Source organism: Equus quagga, chromosome 17, assembly GCF_021613505.1.
Source record: "Equus quagga isolate Etosha38 chromosome 17, UCLA_HA_Equagga_1.0, whole genome shotgun sequence".
In the NCBI taxonomy this organism is placed as follows: Eukaryota; Metazoa; Chordata; class Mammalia; order Perissodactyla; family Equidae; genus Equus; species Equus quagga.
In genome coordinates, this window is record NC_060283.1 from 29,491,702 (window position 1) to 29,518,432 (window position 26,731).

Here is a 26,731-nt window from a genome sequence, read left to right on the forward strand (position 1 = left end):
GCGTCCTGGAGAACCATCTTATGGACTGCTAGGGCTTTTGAGAACAAACTTACTTATGTTTGGAAGGTAAGTTTTAACTTATTCAGGATATTTATAACCAAAAGCAGCATTTTCCAGTTAATTGTGATATCATTTACATGAGAAATAAATGACTGCCAATACAATTTACCGGCATGAGCCAAAACCCTAGCCAGATTGATAAAAGTGTGAGCCCTGGTATAAAATAAGGCCTTTTGTGATTCAGAAAAATGCCTTCTATGAAACATACTTAGCCTGTAAGAGCTCATACAAGTCACAGCCTAACATTACTAGTCTCTCTCCATCCCATAAAGGAATTAAATACATCTCTAACAAAATCTTACTAATCTGTGTTTTCAACCAAATAAAGTGTAGCATCAGAGTGGCAGATCCAAGACACATTAATGTCTTTGCACAGGGATCACTAATTTACCTCAGTAATCAGTTAAAAATAAAAATACCAAACACAATGAACATGTGAGGAGACTAAAAAATCTAAAATAATGCCTAAATACATCTATTTTAAAAAAAGGTTGGTCCCACCAAATAGACACATTTTTATTTCACTACCAGCTTAACTCCTATACACAGTATTTTATCAAGAAAAGGCAGTGCGGTTCCACCCCTGCAGTAATTGAGATTCTCGGGTCAAACAGCACTTGGTGAAGAGTAAAAGTAAGGGACTCTTTAACCCTCTTCACAAGGGAGCAGAGAATCAGTCCGGCCCCTGGTCCCAGCACATTGTACTGCTGACTTTACTTCCAGACCTCAGGGAGTATAAATGTGAATTACTGCTTAATAACAGTCAACAATTTAGCTTCTATAATGCAGAGAATGATTTTAATGATTTCTGTCCATTAAATAATTTATCAGACTAAACCTGAAGAACTAGGCAGGCAATAAGAGCTATAAAAATAAAAAGAAAAATGCCATCATACACTTCTGCAGGATGCTTTGAGTTCACTCAGGGTGGAACCTTCTCTGCCAGATCCCTTCATCCATTTGAGGGTGTTATGAATTAGTTTTAAAAAGAGATACCAGTGAAAATGTAACAGACACTTGTCAGTCATGCCTACCAGATTTCTGATGCTGTGATATGAACACAAACATTAACTACAACTATGATTTCAGATGTAGATATACCAACGATGTTAGGCTGTAGGCAAAGAACCTAAAAGTGTTCTGCCTGTAACTGTGACCCCAGCACTTGTTTTCTTAAAATAGTTACACACACAGGCAAAGTCAAGTCTATATGCTTTTGACAAGATATATTCTGGGCACTATGTTCGCTTCAATGCAACATTAAAAAAGCGACCATGACACTTATGATTTTCTTCAATAAATACACTGGAACAGAGGGACTTCCTCAGCGGATGGAACTGACCCTTCCATTTTACTTGCACGTTTGGTTGACAAGGTGAGGAGGAAGGATGTCCCTCACTATTTGAAGACTGTGTGCTGAGGTACTGTGGGAGCCGCTTATACCAAAGCTTACAACTTCTCAGTTTTATCAGATGACATTTCTGTATTTGACACAAGGACAAAATTTTTTTCAAAAGCTCACCTTAATGTTAAAACACAGATATCTTTAGAGGTATACAAAGCAAAAATCCGTAATAATGCATGCTTTAAGGATCTATTTTTCTCATGAAGTCTTTTGTAATATGTCATATTCTGAAGACCACAGGTTGACTCTCTTATGGTGGGAAGTTAAAGGATAAGGGCAGGGAGGAGAACTGGGTAATAGAGAAAGACGGCAAGAATATTAAAACATAACTCTTCAACACTGCTTTCTTAGGGTACACAGCAAGATAACATGATTTTATTCTCCTTAGGAAATGTCAGATTACTATTGTAGCTTTCACTTTGGGTTTAAAAAGATCCTTGTCCATCACTTATGTATTAAGTGCGTATGGAAAGAGAGGGGATAGGAAGGGAGCTCTGCTTGTTCACTCCAGCGCCACCACGCCAAAGAACTGCCTTCTGAAACGTCACCTAATCACCAACTTACAGAGCCTTTGCTCAGACCCCTTCTTCCTTGACTTTTTATCCATCTCACAGATATCCCCCCACACACAGGAATTTCGGCCTTCTCAAAAGTTTACCTATTGGTGATCTTAACTATCACTTTATTATCTACCAAATCTACCTCTCTAGTCCCAAACTATCTCCTGAAATGCATCTTCACCTCACTGACCCTGATACCTGGATGGCTTGTCAGCACGGACAATAAGCTTCAAACAGATGGCTTGTCAGCATGGACAATAAGCTTCAAACCAAACACATTAGTTATTCCACCAAAACAAATGCCTCCCAAATCTTGTTTCTGTTTATGAAGCCAAAATTTCATCACTCAGATCAGAATCCCAAATTCATTCCTTGACTTGTTCTGGATTCTATCCTTACAATGCTGTCTCTGTCAGTCATCTCCCTTTTACATCTTCCATCCACCTTCAAGTATTCACTATCTCTTAGCTGGATTACTTTAGGAGCCTATTAACCTATCTCCTTATCTCAAGCCTTTTTCTGCTCTAATTTATCTTTCACAAATTTGCAAAATTGATCCTTCTAAGGTATGGCTATGATTATTTTACATTTCACCAAATCTTCAATGATTGATGAATTAAATACAGATTCTTTATCCTTTCCCTCAGATACATAGGTAAGTCTACTTTGTTATAAAGAAAGTTGCTTTATCTCAGTTTTACAGGGTTTTACTAAGCTAGAGACTGGCAGAAGTTTAACAAAATTAAGACACAAATAGTAGACACTAAGTAAGGATTGATGTGGGGAAAAAACTAGGTGTAACTAGCTATCAAGATTCTTCATTTTCATTTTTTACGGCTAAGTGAAAGTTTTAAGTCCTTTAAGTAAAAACCCAAAGTCTAAGACGCTGTCCTTCAGCCAGGGGTCAGGACAGCTGACTTTCAACTCATGTAAGTAGGGCACCAACGTCACAGTTGGTGTTTAAGAAAACCACACACAAGTGTTTGATCAACAAATCAGTAAGGGTCTAAGACAGATAAACGAGGAAAGCCGAGCATTAAAGCTGTATCGCTTTCAATAAATATCCAACAAAAAACCAATGCTTTAATGAAGGGTAAAATAACCCAATAAAAGAAAAGCCACCTGGTCCAGCACTGCCACTTAATAATTTCATAACCTTTGCTCTATCTCAACTTATAAAAATTTTGGCCAATATTACTGATCAATTTCTTATCAATATTAGATAAACAGAGAATAAGCATACTGCTTTAAAACATTAACTCAATTTGAAGAATTTAACATTACTGCCAACAGAAATGCGGCACACATCACTACAGTAATTTCACATTAGTTCGTATGCCTGTTTGATTCATCTTTGTTTTCTCCTCTAGACTAAGTTTCAATAGAGCAGGGGCCACCTGTTTTAATATACTCTTCAAAGACACAAAATGTAAACAAACGGAAAGACACACCAGAGTTCTTTAACAGGAAGACTCAACATCATAAAGATGTCAGTCCTCCCTAAGTTAATTTAAAATGTGATACAATCCCAATAAAAATACCACAGTCCTGCCCAGCCCTGCCTGGGCCTAGAAGGATTGATTAAAATTCATTTGGAAGCATAATAGAACAAGATAAACCAAGAAAACTGATTTATTGAAAAAGAAGAACAAAGATAGCTTCATCGGATTTTAAAGCTTACTATAAAATATTTCTAATTAAGACTGTTGTACTAAAAAAGCAAGGTATTAACTCATGGATGGATCAATGGAATAGAAAATAAAACCTAAAAAGAGAACCAACCTCATTTGGAAATTGCTTTGATCAAATAAGTGAACAAAATCCAAATGGAGAAGAATGAAATTATTGTTAAAAGTGTATTTCCATGTTTTAGAAATTTAAATGATTGTATGATTATTTCATACAAATTTAAAACAATATGAAGTTTCGCCATTCTGTACTCTAATTTTCTGCATTAAACATCATTTCTAAAGATCTGGCTCAGTTACCAAACTAGATCTCTTCTTCAGTAATGCTGCAATTATTCAGAAAACAACCCTCGCATAGAGTACAATTTTATACTAACAGAAGCAATTAAAGGTACAAGAGAACAGTGTCCTTCCCTTTAAACCTTAACACTGAGAAAGCTCTTCTTTAAGTATTTCCAGAAAAAGATGATGGTGATAAATGATGGAATTGGTTATTACAAAAAGTGCACACATACTCTTTGGTGAATATCCCCCGGGGGCCGGTGGCTGTGCCCTGGCTAGCATCCAGTGTGTGTTTTTCCAGAATATTGCGGGCAGCTGGACTTAAACGAAACCTAAGAAGAAAATATGCAGATTAATGGAACAAATTAACACCTATATTTGATTCAAAGATATCTAAATGTCAGTTTTTGTTTTGCTGATGATTAGAAAAATAAAAACTTACAATAAGGCTAAAATGCCTCCCACTGATAGTCATAGTCAAATAAATTAATCTGGACTATTCTGGCTTATTTTACTCCCAAAACATTTTCATACAAATTTAACTGGTTACTATTTCATGTAAATACCAAGGGCTTTAAAAAATAGATGAAGGATGCAATTCAATGACAACAAAACAAACATCGTGATTAAAATGGGCAGGGGACTCAAAGATACATTTCTTCCAAAGAAGATACACAGATGGCCAATAAGCACACGAAAGTATACTCAACATCACTCATCATTTGGGAATTGCAAATCAGAAACACAATGAGATATCACTTCACACTCCCTCCTCTCAGTCTCTGGCAACTATCATTCTACTCTCTTTACCAATGACTACTCTGGGTAACTCCTGTAAGTGGAAACATACAGTATTTATCCTTTTGTGACTGGCTTATTTGACTCAGCATAATGTCTTCAAGGTTCACCCATGTCATAGTGTAGGTTTAGTATTTTCTTCCTTTTTAAGACCGAAAAACACTCCACTGTATGCACATGGCACATTTTGGACACATGCAATGTTTCCTCCTTTTGGCAACTGTGAATAATGCTGCTTGAGCATGGGTATACAAATATCTTTTTGAGTCCTTGCTTGAGTATATACCCAAAACATGAACTGCTAGATCACATGGAAATTGTATTTTTAATTTTTCAAGGAACTGAAATATTGTTTTCCACAGTGAGTGCACCACTTTATATTCCACCAACAGTGCACAAGAGTTCTAATTTCTCCACATCCTTGTCAATTTATTTTCTGTGTTTATGTTTTCTGATAACTGCCATTCTAATGAGTGTGAAGTGATATCTCATTGTGTTTCTGATTTGCAATTCCCAAATGATGAGTGATGTTGAGTATACTTTCGTGTGCTTGTTGGCCATCTGTATATCTTCTTTGGAAGAAATGTATCTTTGAGTCCCCTGCCCATTTTAATTAGCTTGTTTGTTTTGTTGTCATTGAATTGTATCCTTCATCTATTTTTTAAAGCCCTTGGTATTTACATGAAAGCATTTTTACTTTACATATACTCCAGAAGAGTAAGTGAGGCAAAAACAATTATGTTGATTATATAGACAAGGAAACTGAGTCACAACAAAAGGTCGCATGACAAGTAAGTGTCTACTCTTCAATTAAGGCCTCCAAGAAAGCAGCAGACACAAATGATGACAGACAGATAAAGAAAGAGAGTCAAATATGCTGGGTCCAGAGTTTGTAACTCAGAAACGGAGAGGAACAAATGTGGCACTTGCTGTATTTCAGGGAAATAGCTCTAGCTGATATGGGCTCAGTGCCATCACACTGTCACATTCTTCAAGAGAAACAGAAACTTTAGATTTTTATGTAAGATTAACTAGTAACCCATGAATTAAAAAAATGCTTTTAAAAAAGAAAATCATGGCATGGCCCAACAATGTGTAGGTTCATGGGTGAGCCGGCTTGAACCCACACCGAGGGGCCTCAGACCCATGTGAAGTCTCACATGATGGATCTTGACAGAATGACAGTGCACGTGCTACTATCTTGGCAAGAGGAGCAGAGCACTAAGTATACCCCGTGAGCCTGCCTTCTGATGTTCATGGTAAATGAAAGAAGAGAAAAGAAAGAGGAGTCAAGGCAATTTGTTTAAACGAAAGAGTCTGCATCTTTATTTAAGTTCAAATGCGGTTCTTAATAGGACCTTTCTCTATGAAGAACTTTTCTTTATTAAGAAATTTTGTATAATTATAGAGATTAAAATAAATAAATGAAACCTTTCGAATTTTCAGAGCCCACCAATTAAAGCTACATAAAGCTAAAGCAAAACAACGTTTACTGAGTGTCCGTGCTTCTACAGGACTGAACAAAATGGAGCTCTAGTCTGTCTCAGAAACTCGAACGCAGAATAGGTGGAAAAGGAACGCATGTGAAAATGCTAGTTCCACTTTATATCGGTTATACATTTGAAACTGGAATTCACCTTACAGTAATTACAACTCCATGAATGGGAACACAAAGTGAAGTTTGGTACACTGAATTCCATGCTGGAATCCTGAGACCTAAGTTCCGTGTGGACACAGACTGTTCGCTCTGTCTCCACTGGGTGTGCAGGGCTTTCGAGAGCCTGGAGCACAGCAGGGATTCAGAAACTGTGTGGAGTGAACAGTGGTGATAAAATAATCATTCCTATGCCTCAGTTTCCTAAGAGAAAAAACGGAAGGTCAGCAAATTCCTACTCACTGTGCAAAGATGTTTCAAACACGGTAATGATTAAAATACCCGGAAAGTTGTCATAACGTATTTTTTTTTAACATCATTCAAAGAAACATACTCACTGCAGTTTCCCTGGTGTGACTTCCGGTTTGACAGGGATAGAAATCTGTGGTTCTGGTGAGGGGTGAGGCACTGATGGTTTCGAAGCTGGTGATGGAGGACCTACTTCTTTGGGAATTTCAACATGTTTCCAATCTTGTCCTTCTTCAACTAGCAAACCAATTAGTGAGCCTAGCCGTATATTTTTAGATCCTTCTTCAACCTATATTTTAAAAAGAAAATAATTCCAGAGACGGAAAGGCCCACGAACTCAAGAAGTAGCTTATTCCTTGGACAACTCTGCACTCATTAGAAAGGTCTCTCAATTTGAGCTAAAACCTACTTCCCAGCCAGCCTGCCTCCTCCTCCCCCACCCACCACCTTCCTCGTCTGCCTTCCCCGACTTACACCTTCCTTCACCACTTTCTCCCTCCCAGGTACTAATGCCACCTCCTGAAATAAAGGGAAAATTCTAGCATCTCTCCTCTTTCTGACAGCCTTCAAATATATAAGAGCTAACACAACCATCTTCTTTCTGATGTCCATCGGTACAAATCCAAAACAGGAGGCTGTGGCTACAGACCTCAACTGCTTGTCTTTCTGGACAGTCTCTATACAATGGCTCAGGAATTCCACGCCTTACCTAGTAAGGGATTAACTCCCCCAAATTAGTCCTATTTGCTGAAATTAATTTAAAAGAAAATATTTTCAGTAAACTTAGTCTCTGGAAAAAAGAACATCCCATTGTATATTTAATTTTTTCCCTATATATCTACGTATTTACAAAATCTGAGAAATAAAATAAAACCTCGTGAATTTTTTATAAGTACATCAGAAACACGGTGGTGCCTCAGCAAACCAAACACTTTTTCACCGATAACGTCAATTAAAAGCATAAATAAGATCAATGATGCTGTTTAACTCAAGATCAATGTCATTTAAGCATTTCAGCAGCATTAATTTACAAAGAAAGGGTTGATCCTTATTTATTTATTAAAAGACGGCCCCAGAGAGCCTTCAGATGACAGCATTTTGTAAGTTCAGTACTGGAAGAAAATGTCATTCCTTTAAAATTTTCTATTATTCCCTTTCAATTACTTTAAATAAGGTTCATTACAGACATAATTTAATGAATAATAGAATGATAGGCTGCAGGATGTTCTCTGATACAGTAATTATAAGTAAAATCATGACTCCGAGAATGCATTTGACATTTCTGAGTAACATTAATTTTGATGCTTATTAGTATGCGCACTATTCTTAAGATAATATGGCTTCAGTTTTGCCAGTTAGGAAGCTCCCAAGTTTACTAACTACTGATGAAGAAGAACAGGAACAATGTTCTGATGAAGCAAAATATAAAGAAGAAATGGGTGTATAAAACTAAATAAAGACGTCTAATGAATGCAAGCTGTGGAAAACACTAAACTCAAAAACAATTTGTTTAGTTTGTCACATAACGAAGTCTTACTTCTGTGGACTGCTCATGTTTCTTTACTATGTCAAAAAGATGAGTTAAGATTATGATTAGGTTAAAATTTTTTCTTCTTCTAAAAATGTCTAATTACTTGCTTATGAACCGCTAACTCAAAACCACAAAGTAAAATGACTAACTTTCTAAAAAATTGATAGAAAAAGCACTAAGTGATATGAAGTCCACTTGATGTTAATTCCTATCAAAACTGAGCCAGAACTAAGACCAATATCCACGTATCAAGAACAGCACTCAAATGCAAAGTATTTTTTTAAAAAAAGCAGTTTTGTTTTAAAGATATCAATAGATTTCTCAAATTTGAATCAGACACTACACTGAATCTGAAACTGACACCTCATCCTGTTTCATTTACTACAATAAATCATACAAATGATTCCATATGTACCCCACCTACTGACACCTTCACAAGTAGGCAATAATAAGCATTTCAATTTTTGCCATATTGAAATATCAAATAAACTTTACTAATTTTTTCCATTAAAAAATGACACCATGACCTATGTACGACTTATCAAACCATGTTGTGGCAGGTGTCCCACATATAAAACAGAGGAAGATGGGCACAGATGTTAGCTCAGGGCTAATCTTCCTCAGCAAAAAGAGCAGGATTGGTGGCAGATGTTAGCTCAGGGCTAATCTTTCTCAAAAAAAAAAAAAAAATGACACCATGAAACATTAAACCCAAATACAAGGGACAAGGACAAAGGATATGCTACCACACAACTTGAACATAAAACAGAAGTTAAAACAAAACAACGCCTAGTAAAGCTCCATTTAAAGTCACTAAAATCATGGGGCTGGCCCCGTGGCTGAGTGGTTAAGTTTCCTCGCTCCGCTTCAGCAGCCCAGGGTTTCGCCGGTTCAGATCCTGGGTGTGGACGTGGCACCGCTCATCAGGCCATGCTGAGGCAGTGTCCCACACAGCACAACCAGAGGGAACTACAATTAGAGTGTACAACTATGTACTGGGGGGCTTTGGGGAGAAGAAGAAGAAAAAAGAAAGACTGGCAACAGATGTTAGCTCAGGGCCAATCTTTAAAAAAATGTCTACAGTAGTATTTCCCAACAGTGAAACTCTTTGAGGGGCTTCAATCCGTTAAAGGTGCTGGTAAATAGTGTCTGTTTTAATTCTGACATTGAAAAATAATAAGTCAAGCAATTATTTCAATATTTTTCTTCTTTAAGACAGAACAGTCTGAAAACCGCTGAGAACTGCAGGGGACGCACATGGTTACCGGGGATGCCGAGCCACAGGACTGACTTGGTTTGGAAACTTAGCAAGATTTCCCGCCGTCGTTTAAACCATTATACGGTTTTAAATTGTTTTTATTCTTTAATATGTGTTGTTAAACTTATATGCACGACGAACTTTGCTTTAAAAGGAGGATACATAAGGAACACTGAAGCTGAAAACTAATTAGCAACAAGCTGAAACGCAGAGGGAGAGAAGAAACCTCCATTAAGTGCTGGAGGAACGGTCTGTCCAGCTTTCAGGTGCCATGTACTGTGCTAGCACAGGATTAACTCACTTAATTCTCCTCGTAACCTTACGAGGTGAGTGTTATTATTATTCCCATTTATGGATGAGGAAACTGAGGCACAGAAAGCTTAAACGATTTGCTCAAGATGACAAGGCTAGGAAGTACCCAGGCCAGGATTCAAATGCAGTCTGACATGAGAGACACCATTCACATGATCAGCACCACATCTGTGAATCGTATTTACGTGATGGAAATTATCATGTAGCCCCTAAAGATGGGGCTACTATTTTTAAAAACAAGTGTAAGAAAGAAGATATAAAGGTGATTAAAATTAATTTAGCTTTTAATTCATGAGGAACATAGACTTATTTACCACTTCAATATGTCATTTACTCATTTCAATACGAGAAATTAGAACTGAGAATATCTTCCATTTAGTAGGATCTGCTCTTAGCTTTGAGAGGATATTTTCTCAGTTGAAAATATTCCAGTCTACAGACAATCAAGCGAAGGTCTCACAACTTGAAATTCCAACCATAAACTTTCAAACTATAAAACGCAACTCTGAAGGCAGCTGCAGGCAATTCAATGGAAAATAAGGGCAGGAGGTTCTAACAATGAAATAAAACCACACAGATAAAACCCTCTTCTTTAGAAAACACCAACGACATAGTATTAGAGTGACATACAGCTAAAAAATTGATTGAATAACATGAATAGTACCAAAAATAATAACTGCTTTTTAATAATCAGATGACCAATAAAGGGAAAGTTTACAAAAACATTTGTTTCACTATCCATGGATGCTAATTCTCAGAAAGATTCTATCTCTAAAAATTGTTCTGAATAATGGTCTACCACTAAAATAAAAATCTATCAATGAATGTATCGCCAGTCAATAAAGTAAAACTTTACAAAATTATGTAAGTTTGAATAATCATAACATCCTACACCGGTTTCACCCTCAGAAGTATCCTGGTTTGTATGACAAATTATATAGTAACCCTAAATATGCTCAAAGCCAAACTAGACAATCTTCAATAAACTCTCCAAATGGCATCCTAATATTCTACTTTATTACTTTATTATTTAAAACACTTGCTGTCCAATTTGCTGAATAAATTTAAGACTAAGTTTATGAACTAATATATGTGTAATAATTTAAGGTTTCTGCATGACAATTTACTAGCGATTAAATGAGAATTTAACAACTCTCCCATTAACTAAATTAAATTGGAAATGAATCATAAAATTATCTACACTGACAGCAATTATTCTTTATCCTTATTATTAAGAGCTTCTACACTTTTTTCTGGTTCTAATTGAAATGTAATAAATATTATTTTAAATTTAAAATGGAATTCAGAAGTAAAAATTATGAGTACAAAGAAAAGAATGAAACTGGGGGGAAAAGAAAGAACACAAAAACCTCTCAAAGACTGTGGAAATAACTCCCTAGAAGAGCAAAATCGGTTACCATTTCTAATCTTTCAAAAATGTGGGCAAACTAAAAACTAGAGTTTTGTATCAGCACTTGCCTTGTAGTAAGTTCAATTATCCAACTCCTTGATTCTGAAGGTAAAAATCTCTTATATGTATTCCTATAAAAATCATTTTCGTATGTGTGCTAATATGGGAATTATTCCACCATGAAAAGCAAAGTGGGGAGGTTGGGAACGGAGTAGGGTGAAAGGCAAAAAAACAAAACCCACCAGTAATACCACCTTAATTTTTTCTCCATTTTCCCCCCATAAAACTACGTATATTGGGACATGAATACACTCCCATTCTTACTATCCCAAAAGCATGTGGAATAATAATAAAGCCACAAAGCCCTTGAAATATACATACGATCTTTGTTTTGCCAAGGAAACAGCTACTTGTGTCCTCGCCGCCCCACTGTTTCAGAGCACGAGAGGCCAGATGAATGGGCACTGCTGACCACGCCACAGTCAGCCATCCGAAATGCATTACTGAGCAGCTAAGTGGAAAATGCTGTCAATTCTGGAAGACTTTCACAGCGCAACAATCCAGAACTAGGGCCAGGAACACAGCTTGCCAAAAGCACACACAACAAAATGTAGCTGGGTTTATTACCTATGGGAATTCAAACAATCTTTTTCCTTTTCAAAACGCTGCATAAATTAGTCAAAGAAACTATTTTGGTATGAATATTTATATTTTCCTAGTTATAAAGGTACAGAAATTTTACACCTCCACTGATATTTCCTCCAAGGAAGTATTTTCAACAATGTGTTTCAACATGGCTGTTAATATTTTAGATGGCAAGTAAAGGAAGTTTGACAAATTAGAACATAAGAAATAAAATATAAGTGAGTAGAAAAAAGGGAGAGGGATTTTCTAGTAAGAAACAGGAATGAAAAACTGTGTATAGATCTACATCTAATTAGGGGATGACATTCCTCCACGTGTGGTCTTTGGGTAAAGACGACAAAGGAAGGCAGTGCATCCATGCTCAAAGCGGACGGGAGCTGGCAGCTCAGAATTAAAAACACTTCAACAGGGCACTACTGATAAATATGCAGCTTATCCGTACAAATCAAACTACAGAGGCACGAATGGACACCTACTGTCCAGTCACAAACAACCAAAACACACTAATACACAAACACACGACTGACATGGGCGCTAATGGTCCCCAAGAGCTGAGTGAAGAATTGTAACATTAACCAGAATGGCAACATTTATTAACACTTGCCGGGTGACAGGTCTTGCTTATGTGTATTATCTCAATTTCTACTACTATCCCATGATGTAGGTATTATTGTATCTCTACTTTATTATAAAGAAAAAGGCAGAGAATCTGCCAATTGCTACAAAACTAATAGCTGGCAGAACGTGCTAGCTAATGGACCAGGCGGCAGCGTGACTCGAGAGCCCGGTCTCAGCTGCTACACCACGCTTCCTCTAACTGTTCAAGAAGCTAAGAAAGCAACGTCCTCCATAAGCGAATATACCACCTAACCTTAAACAGTCATGTTTCCAGCATTTTATTTTACTGACTTTTCACATAAATTCATACTGCATTATAAGAATAAAGAACATATTATAAAAAATTTAGAAAATACAGAAAAACAGAAAAAATGGGGCAGGTAAATCACTTAGTTCTACTCCCTAAAGACAAACACTCAACATTTTTATAACACTTTATTCTAATCTTTTCCACATTTATGTTTTTCTTTAAAAGTCCTACAAGATTGTAATCACTGTCCACAGGCAATTTTAAAAGTATTTTTTCAGGGGTCGACCCAGTGGCGTAGTGGTTAAGTTTACACGCTCTACTTCAGTGGCCCAGGGTTTGCAGGTTTAGATCCCGAGCGTGGACATGGCACTGCTCGTCAAGCCACACTGTGGCAGCATCCCACAAAAAATAGAAGAAGGTTAGCACAGATGTTAGCTCAGGGCCAATCTTCCTCACACACACACAAAAAGTATTTTTCCAAAAAAACTTTTTGAACTTCCATTAATGTATAATACATATAAAGAAACCACACATTTTTTTCTAGAAACAATTTTAATGGCTACGTGATTCTCCATATTTTCTTCTGTTATTCAAGTAGCCTCTTCAAGTATTGCTACACATTTTGGTTGAAAGACTAAAAAAAATCAGCTTCTAGTAACATCACCAAGCATCCAAGTTGTAGCCCCATAGTTTTAATTAGTCATAAAGCAAAGACTGCCCAGAGAAGAGGATTCAAAATTACTGCATATATTTAAATTTAGATGCAAAAGGAAATGGCTTTGGTCTTCCTAGACCCACAAGCATATTCTCCATAAAAATGCTCATGGAACAGAAAATGTACTATCAAAAGACAGGTCACTGAATGTGGCTAGGAAACCTACACAACACAACTGACGGCAGTCTTGTCTAGAGAGCAGGAGCTGAGCAGACAGTCACTTTACATGCTTCCAGCGCTGGGAGTCCTAGGGATGGATAAAGACACGACTGTTTTTCTCATGTGGTAAGAGTAAAACATTCCTTCTTTTCGATTGTATCAACTACAAACTTGAAAATTGATAGCTCTAAGCTTTAACCCATTCCTTCCTTTATCTTCAAATTCCACCTCAAATAATCTTCTCTCCTCCCTCAGGCCTGAATGCTTCTCATTCTCCACTAGGGAACCCAAAAGAATGAGCACCACTGTCATGGCTGAAAAAGTTCTTTGTCAGCTGATCATCACTGGCTATCATCGGACCTTAACACTAAAATATTTTAAATATCTGAATTAAAAATGTATTATGTCAGATAATACAACACTATAAAGAGGTAAAAATAAAAGGTAACTTTATTTCAAGAAACTCTACAGTTAAGAAATCTTCATCCTGTTGAAGACAATCAAAATGAAAACTTACCACTATTCTGGCCAAAATGCCATCATCACTCGCATCTAAGGTAACCACAGCTTTGTCGGTCTCTATTTCACATAAGGCATCTCCAGCACTCACAGCTTCACCTAGAAAATAAGACTGGGTTTGTTCTGTTTTTTAAAATATGAATATTAAAATGTGGGGGTATGTGTGTATATGTGTGTGGAACATGAATAATAAATACCGAAATATTCAGGAGCTATTTCTGGGCTGTGGAATTACAAGTAATTCCCATTGTGTGTGTGCATGCATACATGTATGTTTTGTTGTATTTTCCAAAAACACTATAATGGATATAAATTGTATTTGTTATGATAAAAAAAGTGATTACAAAGATTAATGAGCAAATATTAAAAACAAAATCACATTTTAGAGACAACAGCAAGAAATGCATATCCTCCTCTAAACACATCAATTCCAATCCCCACATTTTTTAACATACTTCATTATTCCATGAAGAGAAAAGTTCTACAATTAATAGCACTTCTGGGTTAACATCGTAGGGTGAGTTCAGAAATCCTGTCGGCACCACACAGCATAAATGAATAAAGCATATTAAGGTTAAAGAGAGAAAATCAAAGATACAGCTCAGGTCAAATAAGAAACACCTCTGTGCAACAGAAACAGTATGGATACTCAACAATGCTGAGCAGGACCTGACTTGCTGGTTTCTGGATCTAGAAGCAGATTAGGGGGTGGTGGGGGTGACTTCCTTTTGAGTAAAGGGAACGAAAAGTGGCCTGCGGAAGACAGGGCCTCAAATCAGATTCTCTACTCAAAGCTAGGGCTGGGTTAGGGTTCCTCCACTCAGAAAGGAGGCTGATCAAACGGCAATCAAGCCCACTGACTCGGACGATGGCTTGAATCAGAACTGTGGGTCTAGGAAGGTGGGGAACAAAGTCACTGCCTCAACACCAGGATCTGAGCCAAGACCCCCTCCGGCTCCATACTGCATCTTCTGACATCTCCAACACCAACAGTAAATCCCTGGACTCGGGATGGGGGAAGGGGACAGGAGAGGATGAGCGGCAAGACATCGAACGCTCAAACAAGACCATCCACTCAAAAGCAAACTGCAAGACAAAGTTCCAAAACACATGAAGAAATGTAATGCTAAGAAACAAAATCAGTAATCAGAACAGAAATTCATTCCAGATGCAATTCATTTAGTGCAACCTGCCAAAGATTTTAAAATAAGTATCTTGAGGATGTTCAGAAATAGAAATGAAGGTAGGAGACCCATCACAAGAACAAGAGATTGGGAAAAATAACGTACGAAATAAAACAAAACAGTACCATGCAGAAAGGAAAAAAATTAATTGGAAACCTTGGAAATGAAAAATACAGTCATTGAAATAAAAAGAAACAACCAATGGGATATATTCCAGACCGGACATAGTGAAGTGAATTAGTAAATTAAATGTGGCATTAAGGAACTACCTGGAACTTAACGAAGGGAGACAAAAAGATAAGAAATAGAAGAGAGCAGTTGAGAGAGACAGACTGAGGCTGCCAGGTGTGTCTCATGGAGTTCCAGGGGAGAGACTGCAGGGGACGGTAAAGAAGCAGTGCAGGAAGACAGAATTGTCGAGAATTTCCCAGAACTGAAAAGATACATTCCCTCAAAATGAAAGAGCTCTGAGTGAGTTCAGAAGCGCGGCTCCTAGGGCGTCTTGACCAGCAGGGGCTCAGGGAGCCTGGCGGCCTGCTGGCAATACTCTACACCTTGACTAGGCAGTGGTGACCTGAAGCTGTGTGTGTGTGAAAATCCACAGAGCTCACACTTGATGCGAGTTATCCTCAACAAAAAATAAACAGGAAAAAAGACGACGACTCTGTGTAAACACGAACCCACATTAGATGCACTGCAGAGAGACTGCACACTACCAACAATGAAAACAATCCTAAAAGCTACCAGAGGAAAAGAAACCAGGTTACCTCACTGGAATGACAGACTGAGAGCACGCTTCCAGCATCTCAACAGAGGTCAGAGACGACAGAGCGATATCTTCAAGAAGCCAAGGAAAAATAACTGTCTAGAATTTTATATGCAGCAAACCATCATTCCAGACTGAAGGAAGAGTATTCTCTAGACATAGAAAGGCGAGGAAAATTTACCACTTATTGATGAGCTATTATAAAATGCAGTTCATCAAGAAGAAAAGTAAACACAGAGGGGACCTACAGGCTACAGGAAACAAGTTACCAAAGAAACTGATAAAATGCTAACTATTAATCATTCAAAAGGTAATTTCTCAGGGTTTAGAAAAGTGTAAAACATGGCGCCGGCCTGGTGGCATACGGTTGGATTCACGCGCTCTGCTTCAGTGGCCTGGGGTTCCCTGGTTTGGATCCCAGGGGTGGACATGTGCACTGCTCATCAAGCCACACTGTGGCAGGTGCCCCACATATAAAACAGACCAAGACGGGCACAGATGTTAGCTCAGGGCCAATCTTCCTCAGCAAAAAGAGAAGGATTGGCAGCCGATGTTGGCTCAGGGCTAATCTTCCTCAAAAAATAAATAAACAAAATAAAATAAAAATAAAATGTTGTTTTAAAAAGTGTAAAACTCAAACTCAAAACAATAATAAGCTGGGAAGGGAATGTTTAGTTGATAGTTAAAGCATGCTAAGAACTCTGATACAGATAAGCGGAAAAATGCTAGATAACTCGACTTTGTTGGCAAAATTTAATTACGTATCCAAAAAACTTAATGGTATATACCATAAAAATATAAAAACAGAAATACAATCCACAGCAATCAAAAAAGAAGAGAAAAAATTAAATAACAAAACCTGCCATCCAATTGCAGACACATGAAAAGAAAAAAAAAATAGAAAACACAAAAACGGCAGAAATAAGTTCAAATGTATCCATACTTGCAATAAACGTACGTGGATTTAAACCACCTCCTAAGAGCAGAAATTACCAAAATGAACAACAACAACAAAAATCTGGGTAAATGTGGCTGACAAGAGACAGACCTAAAACAAAAACAGACTAAAAAATACAGAAATAGAAATATATGTAACATACAAATACACTCCGTCACACACAGCAAAAATAGGTGGTAAAGCAACAGTTATAGGCACACAACAAAAGAACATGAAGGGAAATGTGAACCACCGAGATAACAAACATGCTCCAAACGATCTCTGTATAGAAACCACCCCACTGCATACCAAGATGCTCATACACACACTGTATTTTCAGTTGAAATACTTCAGAACCACCAATATGAACTATTTTAATGAAATAAACAAATTTATCTGTTGGATGATATTTACTGAACACCTAAAATATGCTCGGTCTAACCCCAAAGAGATTGTTTTCTACTCCACAGATATTTACTGAAAAGTTTACTGAAAAAAGTTAGGGCACTAGGGGTACAGCAGTCAGGGAGAAAAGTTAAGATTTCTGACCTCAAGAAGCCTGCTTACCATCTACCGACAAGTTAACTGGGAATTACAGTGGGATTGGGTGCAGTCAGGATGCTGTGGAACATTCAAGAGGGGCGTCTAATGCAGTTTCTGGAGGGTGTGAATGCTTCCTAAAAAAATGACATCGAATCTGAGCCTGAAAAGATGAAGAGACAGTCAAGTGAAGGGCAGTGAAGCAGGCAGCAGGCACCACACAGCCAAAGCCCTGAGGGTGAAAGAGAACAGGACTCGGGAGCACCCGGCTCACAGTACCTGAGAAAAGCAACAAGACTGGGGGGTGAGGTAAGGAGAGATGAGACCAAAGGGCCCCTCACTGGTCCTACAGAGGAGGCGACAGCGCCAGGGCACGTAACTGCTCGCACATTCCTTTACAGGCCAGATGCTTTAGCAGTTGAAATAGATTGCCTCTCAAAAGGAAAAAGTCACACCCTTATATGCTTCTGCTGTAACCATGGAAAAAACAATTGAACTAGGCAACCTAACAATCAAATACTTCTTCTAGACTCCTAGGAAGGAATTCTGGTCACAGGAAAACAGTAAAATGATGTTTATCACTTGTGCTCACCTATTTCAAATTCCAAACGCCCATCCACAAATTCTACTTCAGCACAGATCAACCTAGATGATTTCGTTCCCATTCCTGAATTCCTATAGCAGTCCTAATCAATTTGAATGAATCACAAATTGCATTATCAAAAGCTATGTTGCATTATTAGCTGCTTTTTACAATCGGGTGGTCCTCTGTCCAGCAGACCAGGAGCTGCTTCACGAGGTGTTTTACGTCCTGCTTCCCTCTCCAGGGCTCTAGCTAGTGCCTCCAAACAAAGCGTCTGAGATTGAAACACTTCAGGGAAAAATTGCAATAATTTCACAAATCCCCATTTCCTCATAAGGTGTACATCAAATTGTCCTTTCTATTTCTTTTGGTTCTAACATTTGATTTGCAGTATGCTTCTAACACTTAAAAACTTAGGTAGCTTGCTTGCTTTTTATTTTAATTATATGTACATCTCCTCAGCTAACATAGACATATATATATCAGCTCTATGAGAATGCCGAGAGAGAGAGAAAATGGAGAGAAACAGAGAAGGAAAGGATCTATCCGTCGTGCGGTGAGATTTCCTGAGCAACCACAGCAAAGCTTAAACGTCGTATTATTACACCAAGGCACATTACCTCTAATTTATCACAAAACTCAAGTTCTATCAATAATAAAACATAATGTAAATGCCTAAAGAAAATTTTGAGACTAAATAATGAGCCAGAAGATTCCAAATCTATTCAGGTTCAGCCTTGATCAACAATTAGGCTACAATTCAGAAAAGCCACAAGCAGGATAGTTAAAAAACCTCTTCCAACTCAGACACAGGTTTGATTCCAAGTTCTGACACTTAACTAGTAATCGTGACTAAGTTACTCAATCTCTCTGAGTCTCAGGAAGGTTTTGAATGTGCAGCTACACACACACAGAAATCATGGAACTGAAAACGACAGGTTAACTCTCCACAGACATCTTCAAATAACAGTTCAAAACATCTTTAGATAAAAATGTTCGGGATGTTATTAAGAACCAAGATTCACTCTGGCTGCCCAGTCCATATTCTGAGATCTCAAACAGATCATTCGACAAACATCAGTGTATAACTAAGCACTAGGTATAAACACAACGATAAGATAGGGCTCTGTCTACAACGAGTTCATAGCATAGAGAAGACTGAGAAGCCAGGACAGACTATCACGGATGGTGTGAGTTGACAGACGGCTCCTCAGCTGCCACGTTGATGGCTGACCAGTTGTGGAAGGAGATGGCAGCCTTGCAGTGTCCCTGTGCCATCTCCTCATGGTGTGTCAGCAGGCAAGGCGGAGCGGGCCCGGAGCGAGAGTGCGGGCCCCAGGAGGGGCAGGAGCAGAGGCCCGCCCGGGGGCCGCTCCCCAGCACCGAAGCCAGCATCATCATCCTGTTCCTTTGTCCAGATGGGCAGCTGCCAGAGCTGAGGACTGGAGCATACAGAGGCTTCCCTTTCTCTTTTTAAACTCTGGGTAGGAAGTATAGTCTTCATGAACCACAGTTAATGGCGATGTTTATATTATGAACTAAACACATTCTGTGGCTTTCACAAAATAATTTTTTTCTGCTAAACATTAAGAATAAAAGTCTTTATTTAAAAGGTATGTGCAATGATAGTGGTGGGGGAGAGTTAGTTTTTATCTGTAAGACCAAAAAAAATCACACCTACATGAACACTATAGGGAAAACCTCTTCTTGTGTGATGTTGAACAATGATGACAACCAGGATTAAAGAGAGAAATAAGTCAAGTGTTTACTCAACAAATATGTACCAGCTGCCCCGTGTGAATGACACTGTGCAAGACACTGTGGTAAAAGTAATAATAAGACAGACCTGCTTCGAGAAGCTCCTAATCTGATTGAAGAAGAGTACAAACAAGCAGACAATGCCACCTGATCCGGGCAGTGCCTACGGCGGTGTGCGAAGACAGAGGAGAGGTCCCCAGGCAGTGTTTGCCAACTCTCCTCACTTCATCACACAAACAAGAAGGGGTGTCATGTGCATGGCCCAAGACCCAGGCAACCTGGCTCCTTGGCCATCTGAGGTCCTTCCCTGAGGGCTGAAGGCAGGAGCAGCAGCTCGAGGAGACTGCCAGGAACCTCCCTCATACCCTTCTGACCCTTAGATTTCACTCTGTTGCCCATTTCAAGTGCTTGACACCCACGTGGCTAGTGGGGACTGTATTGGTCAGTGCAGACACGGCACTTCTAGCACCACAGAAAGTTTACTGAAGAATACTCTCCAATTTTAAAATTCTGACATAATAGAAATATTAACAGAAATGCAAAAAAGCATTAACGCTGGAATGCAATTCAGCAATAAAAAGAATGAACTGCTGATACATGCTACAACATGGATAAACCTCAAATTCATGCCAAATGGGAGAAGCCAGTCACAAATGGTTAGATACTATATGACTCTATTTGCACGAAATGTCCAGAAAAAGCAAAATTTTAGAGACAGAAAGCAGATAAGGCTGGGATGGGAGAAGGAAATGACTGCAATCAGGTTCCAGGGATTTTTTGGGGGGGTGATAGAAATGTTCGAAAACTGGATTTCAAGGACGGTTGCACAAGTCTACATATTTACGAAAAATCACTGAATTGTGCACTTAGAATAATATTTACTGAGATAGACCTCCACAAAGCTGTTAACAGCAGTATACTCAAAAAACACTGAAGCTATTTATAAAATGCATGTTTCAAAAATTTTCCATTTTAGCACCACAGACATGTAAACAAATCCCCAGAAATAAGAGAAACCAAAGCCTCTTCTACAGCAGAAGCCAGAGACCCACGTTACTCTCTAGTGGCACCCAGTGACAATACTCCAAACAGTCTACAAACTCCTTCCAAACAGTTCTACTTCTGAATTTTATACACTAAATTAGTTACAGTCTGAGATTCACACAAAAACTATCTGCAATACTCAGAGCTCCCAGTCACACGACAGAAGGAAGGCCCATGCCAAACGCGGTCTGAGGGAGCCCCAGGAGCAGCCGCGGGACGACGGGGGAAGCAGGTCCTGTGCATGGCCCAGGCGCTGGGCTGCGTGCCGCACATCCCAGCCCAGCTCTGAGCCAGTGCTTCCTCTCTAATGTTTCAAGAAAGAAAACAATGTTTTTCATACCCTCAAATATTCTCTCACAAAAGGGAAGAATAAGAATATTTTCTTCCTTTTTGTTATTTTATCTAACAGATCTGACCTTCCAATTAATGAAAAACTACATCATATCTACTTTCATTAAACTGAAGATATCTGAAGCATACTTTTCTTCCCCAAATAACAAACTTGTAATAAAAATGTGGAATTACAGCTCAACTCACCTTTCAAGAGACTTTGAAATTGTACATGTCACCCAGGACCTTTGAAGTGTTTTCTCTACTAATTTTATGATGCAAATTCTTTACTTAATCCTCAGACTGAAATTAAGGATTCTAATACTCATTACAAAACTCTTTTCTAACATTAATTAGATTAACAAAGATGGGAATAACTTATATGCCATATTACTGCATGTTTCCATGACTTCAAAAAAGAAAATGAAATTGAGTTATTACAGAATTCTAAAGCCAGGGAGATACCTTAGCTCTCATCTCAGGCAACTCACTCCCAGATCCTTCACGGCAGAGTGGGACCCCAGAGGACGAATGGGATCCCCAGGCCAGAGCACTCTGCAGTGGACCCTTCTTGCCTTGGCTTCAAACACACACACACACACATTAGTAATAGCAGTCGTGAGTTACAGAGGCTCAGATTTTCAAGAATCTTAAAGGTCTGTAACACTGAACTGCTATCCACTAAAGGGTTATCAGATCATTAGCCTTTGCTTAAAAATAAACTAGACTCACAATTAGATACAACACTATTCTTCTTCATGAAAAGAAGTTCAATCCTCTTAACATTTGATGGTCTAATCTCATTGTTTTAAATAACAGTCACCATACATTAACAAAAACCTCAAGATAAATTTTTAAAAAAGAGACAATAAGAGAAAAAGGTATATAAAAAGTTTTCTGCCAGAATATAAATATTTTAAAGACAGAATGACTGAACCAAGTTATTATAAATGTATCAAGTACCAAACCTACTTAGACATATAGAGTTCTACTCATGCGTACAGCACATAAATGTTAATGAAAAGAAAATTATGTTCAAAAGATCACAATTAAATCACAAAGGTGACGAACTTAAAAAAGAAGCCAGTGAATTATTGAGAACCAAGGATTAAGCTTGCTCTCAATTATTTATAAAGTATTGGTACACAAACATTTCCCTTCAGGTGGCAGAACACAGAATTTAAGAGCAACCTTGAGGGAAACACGCTCCCGGGGCTCTAAGTCGATCCGGGCGTGTCCTACGTGAAACAGCACGTTGTCAGCAGAGAGAAAAAGAACAGACTGATGAGGCCAGATGTGTCCTGGCTCTTCATCATTCTCTCCACATCCTAACGGGTGTGAATAACCTATCAGACTGCCAGTGAGCAAGAAGTCTGAGAGATGAATGTGGTCCAAAGAATCCTCTCATCTACTTGTGCATCAGTTCTCCAAGTGTGAAGACATCCCATCTTTTAATAATAACCCTAAAAGGCTGTTCTTGTTCTGTGTCTGAATCATTATTTAATGACACCAACAATCTGTCATCTTGAATATGGAAATAGCCAAGGCTCCGTAATTCATCAGGAAAAAGAAACCTAAAAATAGACTCTAATTGATTACATTATTTATAAAGGTGAAACTTTCTTAGATACTGGTAATTATTTTAAAAGATGGCAGCAGCCATGCAGAGCCAATTACTCAAAGTGCTTCCTAACGAAGAACTGGCTCTTTCACTTATATGACATACGTCTTTTCAAATTCTAGAAAGTTCCCTGCCATTTTTTCTTTGAATATTATCTCTTCCTCATTCTCTCTTTTTTCTCCTTTTGGAAATCCTCCTCTCAGATGATTCTCATTTTATTCTTCATGTCTCAACTTCTCTTTCATGTTTTCTACTGCCTTCTCTCTCTGTGCTGTGTACAAGCTAATGTTTTCAGGTTGCTCTTCAGTTTACGAATTCTTTGGTCAGTCACATCTAATCATACTTTAACCAAACCATGAGTTTTTTGTTTTTTAATTTTAGAGACATTAATTTTCATTTCTAGAAGTTCTATTTGTCCTTTTCAAATTTGCCTGGACTTTTGGATAGTGTCTGTCTTTTTTCATATTTTCAATTCCTTCTCTTACATTTTTAATCATTTCAAACATACATTTTTATGTATCTAGTAATTCCAATTGCCTGAAATTCTTGGAGGTCTAGTCCTGCTGCTTGTTATATCTACTGACTTTTGCTCCTAAAAGACTGCTTCCTTGTGAATTGTTAAACTTGAGATTGTGAACTCTTGGTAAGTGGGACCTTATCTGGAATCTTCCATGACTTGGATTAGATGCAATGTCTTTCCAGAATAATGGCTTCTGCCAGGAAACCCAGGAAGATCAACAGCCCAGAACCACTTTATCTCTACCTGTGGGTTCAGAAAATGCAAGTACTATAAATTTGAACCCCAAAGTCTCATGAGGACAGACCCATGAGAGCAAATTTTCAAGGGAGTAGGCATTCCTATTCCAAATAGAGCTAAAGTCAAACAAATAAATTTGCCTATCAAATGGCTTTAAAATCGATTCACACGTTGACAACTCTCAAATTTCTATCTCCAAGCTGGAATTCATTCCTGAACTTCAACTCTTATAATTGTCTGTTGAACATCTTCCCTTGAACATCTAATAAACATCTCAAACGTTACCACATCTAAACCTGAATCTAATTTTTGATTTCCCTTCCTCCCTCCTTCCCCCTCAAACGCACCTGTTCCTCATCTCAGCTATTCCAGTCTTCCAGCTCAGGCGCAGTGGGGCACGTGGCTTCGACTCTCACGCACCACTCTGGATGTTGCTGACATTTGGTGACCCCTTTCTTGAGTTAAAGCTCAACTTACATTTAAAACATTTGTTTTATAATGTTATATCCAGTGGTGAGGAGAAGCTTCACCCCATCTACTTAGATGGTCAATATTGACTACAAGTCCTCAGCACTGACTTTTTAAATGTGAACAGGCAAATGGGCCTACTTAAATTGCCTATAGTTAGCTCTTGATACCAGAATGCTCTTAGGGTCTGTTCCACTCAGTGTGATGCTACTAATATGGCTCAAGAAAGTACACAGAAACCACTTCCTATTAAATAACCATGAGTGTGGGTGTGTCTTGGCTTCAGGATAAGGACCCTCACAGACTGACAAACTGCAGACTGGAATTCAGGATCCTTCCTATAACGTATCTTATCTCATATCCACTATGCCCTTAATGCAGCCAGAACTACCTGCTGCTGCCAAAATATATGTCATGACACCTCACTTCTCAGATTTTGCCCATACTGTTTACATTACCTGGAATGCCCTTCCTTCTCACTGTTTTTTTTTAAAGCCCATTTATTCTACAAGGACCAGCTCCAGGAGCACCTCATCTGCAAAGCCTTCTCCGATCCCTGTCACATTTGCTGCTTTGGGCTTCCTCTCTCTTCTGCCAGTATATTTGCTAATCGACTACTTACAGTGGTCGTCATATGCTAGTCATAACAGGGAAAGGAGACGTAGCAAAACTCAGACGTATTCCCCAGGAAGGAACAGAATTAAGTAATGCTTCCAGTCACACGTTATATCTAGCACACGAAGGACCAGCCATAGTCACCTGGATAGACTCAATGCACCATATCTCTTAACCTCCATATTGGCCCAATCCATAGTCCCAAGCTCCTACTGTGAGGCCCATTCTGTAACCTGTCCTGTCACCTTTCCTAGCACCCCTGTCTCCCTCAAAGAACTGGGGCCTTCTCCCAAACTCCCAAGTTCTTTGGCTCAAGTTCTGAAGTAAATACTTGGTAGCCCTCTTCCTGATCCCCATACTTGTCGTCACTGGCAAAAGTGATGCCATGAATGGCTCCACCTCCTGGAATCACAACATAACCCTGTCAGACTCTGAATTCTTGCCCAGTGCCTAAACTCTCTCAATGTTATTTTATAAGCACTAGACTAGACCTCTCAGTACCAACGTTTGCCCGGATGACATCTGCGCCCACTGAAACACACATGACACCCGAGAAGTCCTTGCCACAGCCAGTCTCTGGAATCAGACAAGGTCTCCCAGGCCATGTCCTTCATTCTCAACTCGCTCTTCTCTCCTCTCTGCCCATTTTTTAACACTTGGCTCACCATTTCTCAAGCAGCATAATAACGGCTGTGGGGAACTCATCTGGTCACTACAATTTCTCTGTACATCTGTCTGACAATCCCTAATGGGGACTGGAGGCTCATCCTCCTCCCTCCACGAAAGTTTAACATGTTACAGACTGAGTGGAGCATAGGGAAAGTCGGTTACACAGAGCGCTAAAAGAAGCTGTCCTGAAGGCAGCCCACTCCAGAGGGAGGGAGGCCACTCCACCGCCACACGCAGCAATGACTCCAGTGAGAAAAAAGGAAAAGAAAGCAGCAGCCAGAAAAACAAAAGGTCTTCCCCAATTTCTTTCACGTTAACTGTTCCTCTGTCCTGTGCTGTGAGCACGGCAGCACACTCAATCTGCGTGGCCGTCAGAGTCTTAGCCTTATTTTCTAAGCACCGTATTGAGTACTTAAATCCGGCCAAACGGTTGCTATACACAGTAGACTAACACAGCTTTCTAGGTAGTATTGTAGCAAACATCTTCTTGGTAACAGCAACATTCTAATTCATCTGGAGGTTATAAAAGGGTGAGGAAAGAGTAGTTTCTCACTCCAAATTATATCTCAAAGGTTATTTATTGACTGTACAACTTTCAAAAATATATATTATTATAAAAATTTCAAAAATATACAAAAGTAGTACAGAAAGTTTAATGAAGCCACATGTACCTTTCACCCAACTTATACAATTGTCAATGGATTCCTGAACAGTCTTGTTTCATCTCTATCCTGCCCCATCCTTTTATCCTCCACCAGTTATTGTGAAGTTAATCCCAGACAGACTATCATTTCATGTATAATGATTTCAACTCATATCTCTTAAAGATAAGATTTTTAAAAAATATAACCACAGTATCATTAAACCTCTAAAATGATTAATTCCTTAATATTATTAAATATACCACTTTCGAATGTCCCCAAACGTTTTGTCAAAATACAGTTCAAACATGGGAACTGGTTTCTTAAATCTTTTTTTTTGAGGAAGATTGGCCCTGAGCTAACATCTGCTGCCAATCCTCCTCTTTTTGCTGAGGAAGACTGGCCCTGAGCTAACATCTGTGCCCATCTTCCTCTACTTTATATGTGTGACGCCTGCCACAGCATGGCTTGATGAGCGGTGTCATGTCTGCACCTGGGATCCCAACTGGCAAACCCTGGGCCGCCGAAGTGGAAGGTGTGCACTTAACCGCTGCGCCACCGGGCCGGCCCCTTAAATCTCTTTTAAGCTATACGTTCCCCTCTCTCCTTCCTTTTCCCACCCCCACCTGCCCCTTGAAATTTATTTGTTGAAGGAAACGGGCTGTAGAATTCCTCATAGTCTGAATTTTGTTCATATACTCCTC

At 38.8% G+C, this 26,731-nt stretch overlaps 1 protein-coding gene across 1 annotated transcript in view; it reads right to left on the reverse strand.

Moving 5' to 3' along the window:
- The window catches only part of PDHX (pyruvate dehydrogenase complex component X), a 65,040-nt gene that overhangs the window by 18,218 nt on the left and 20,091 nt on the right, over window positions 1-26,731 (reverse strand). Inside the window, exons 3-5 of the mRNA XM_046644591.1 lie at window positions 14,113-14,213; window positions 6,786-6,985; window positions 4,229-4,327 (exon numbers count right to left, since the gene is read on the reverse strand). Of these exons, the coding sequence (XP_046500547.1) occupies window positions 4,229-4,327; window positions 6,786-6,985; window positions 14,113-14,213 (400 nt within the window). The remainder of the gene's footprint in view (window positions 1-4,228; window positions 4,328-6,785; window positions 6,986-14,112; window positions 14,214-26,731) is intronic.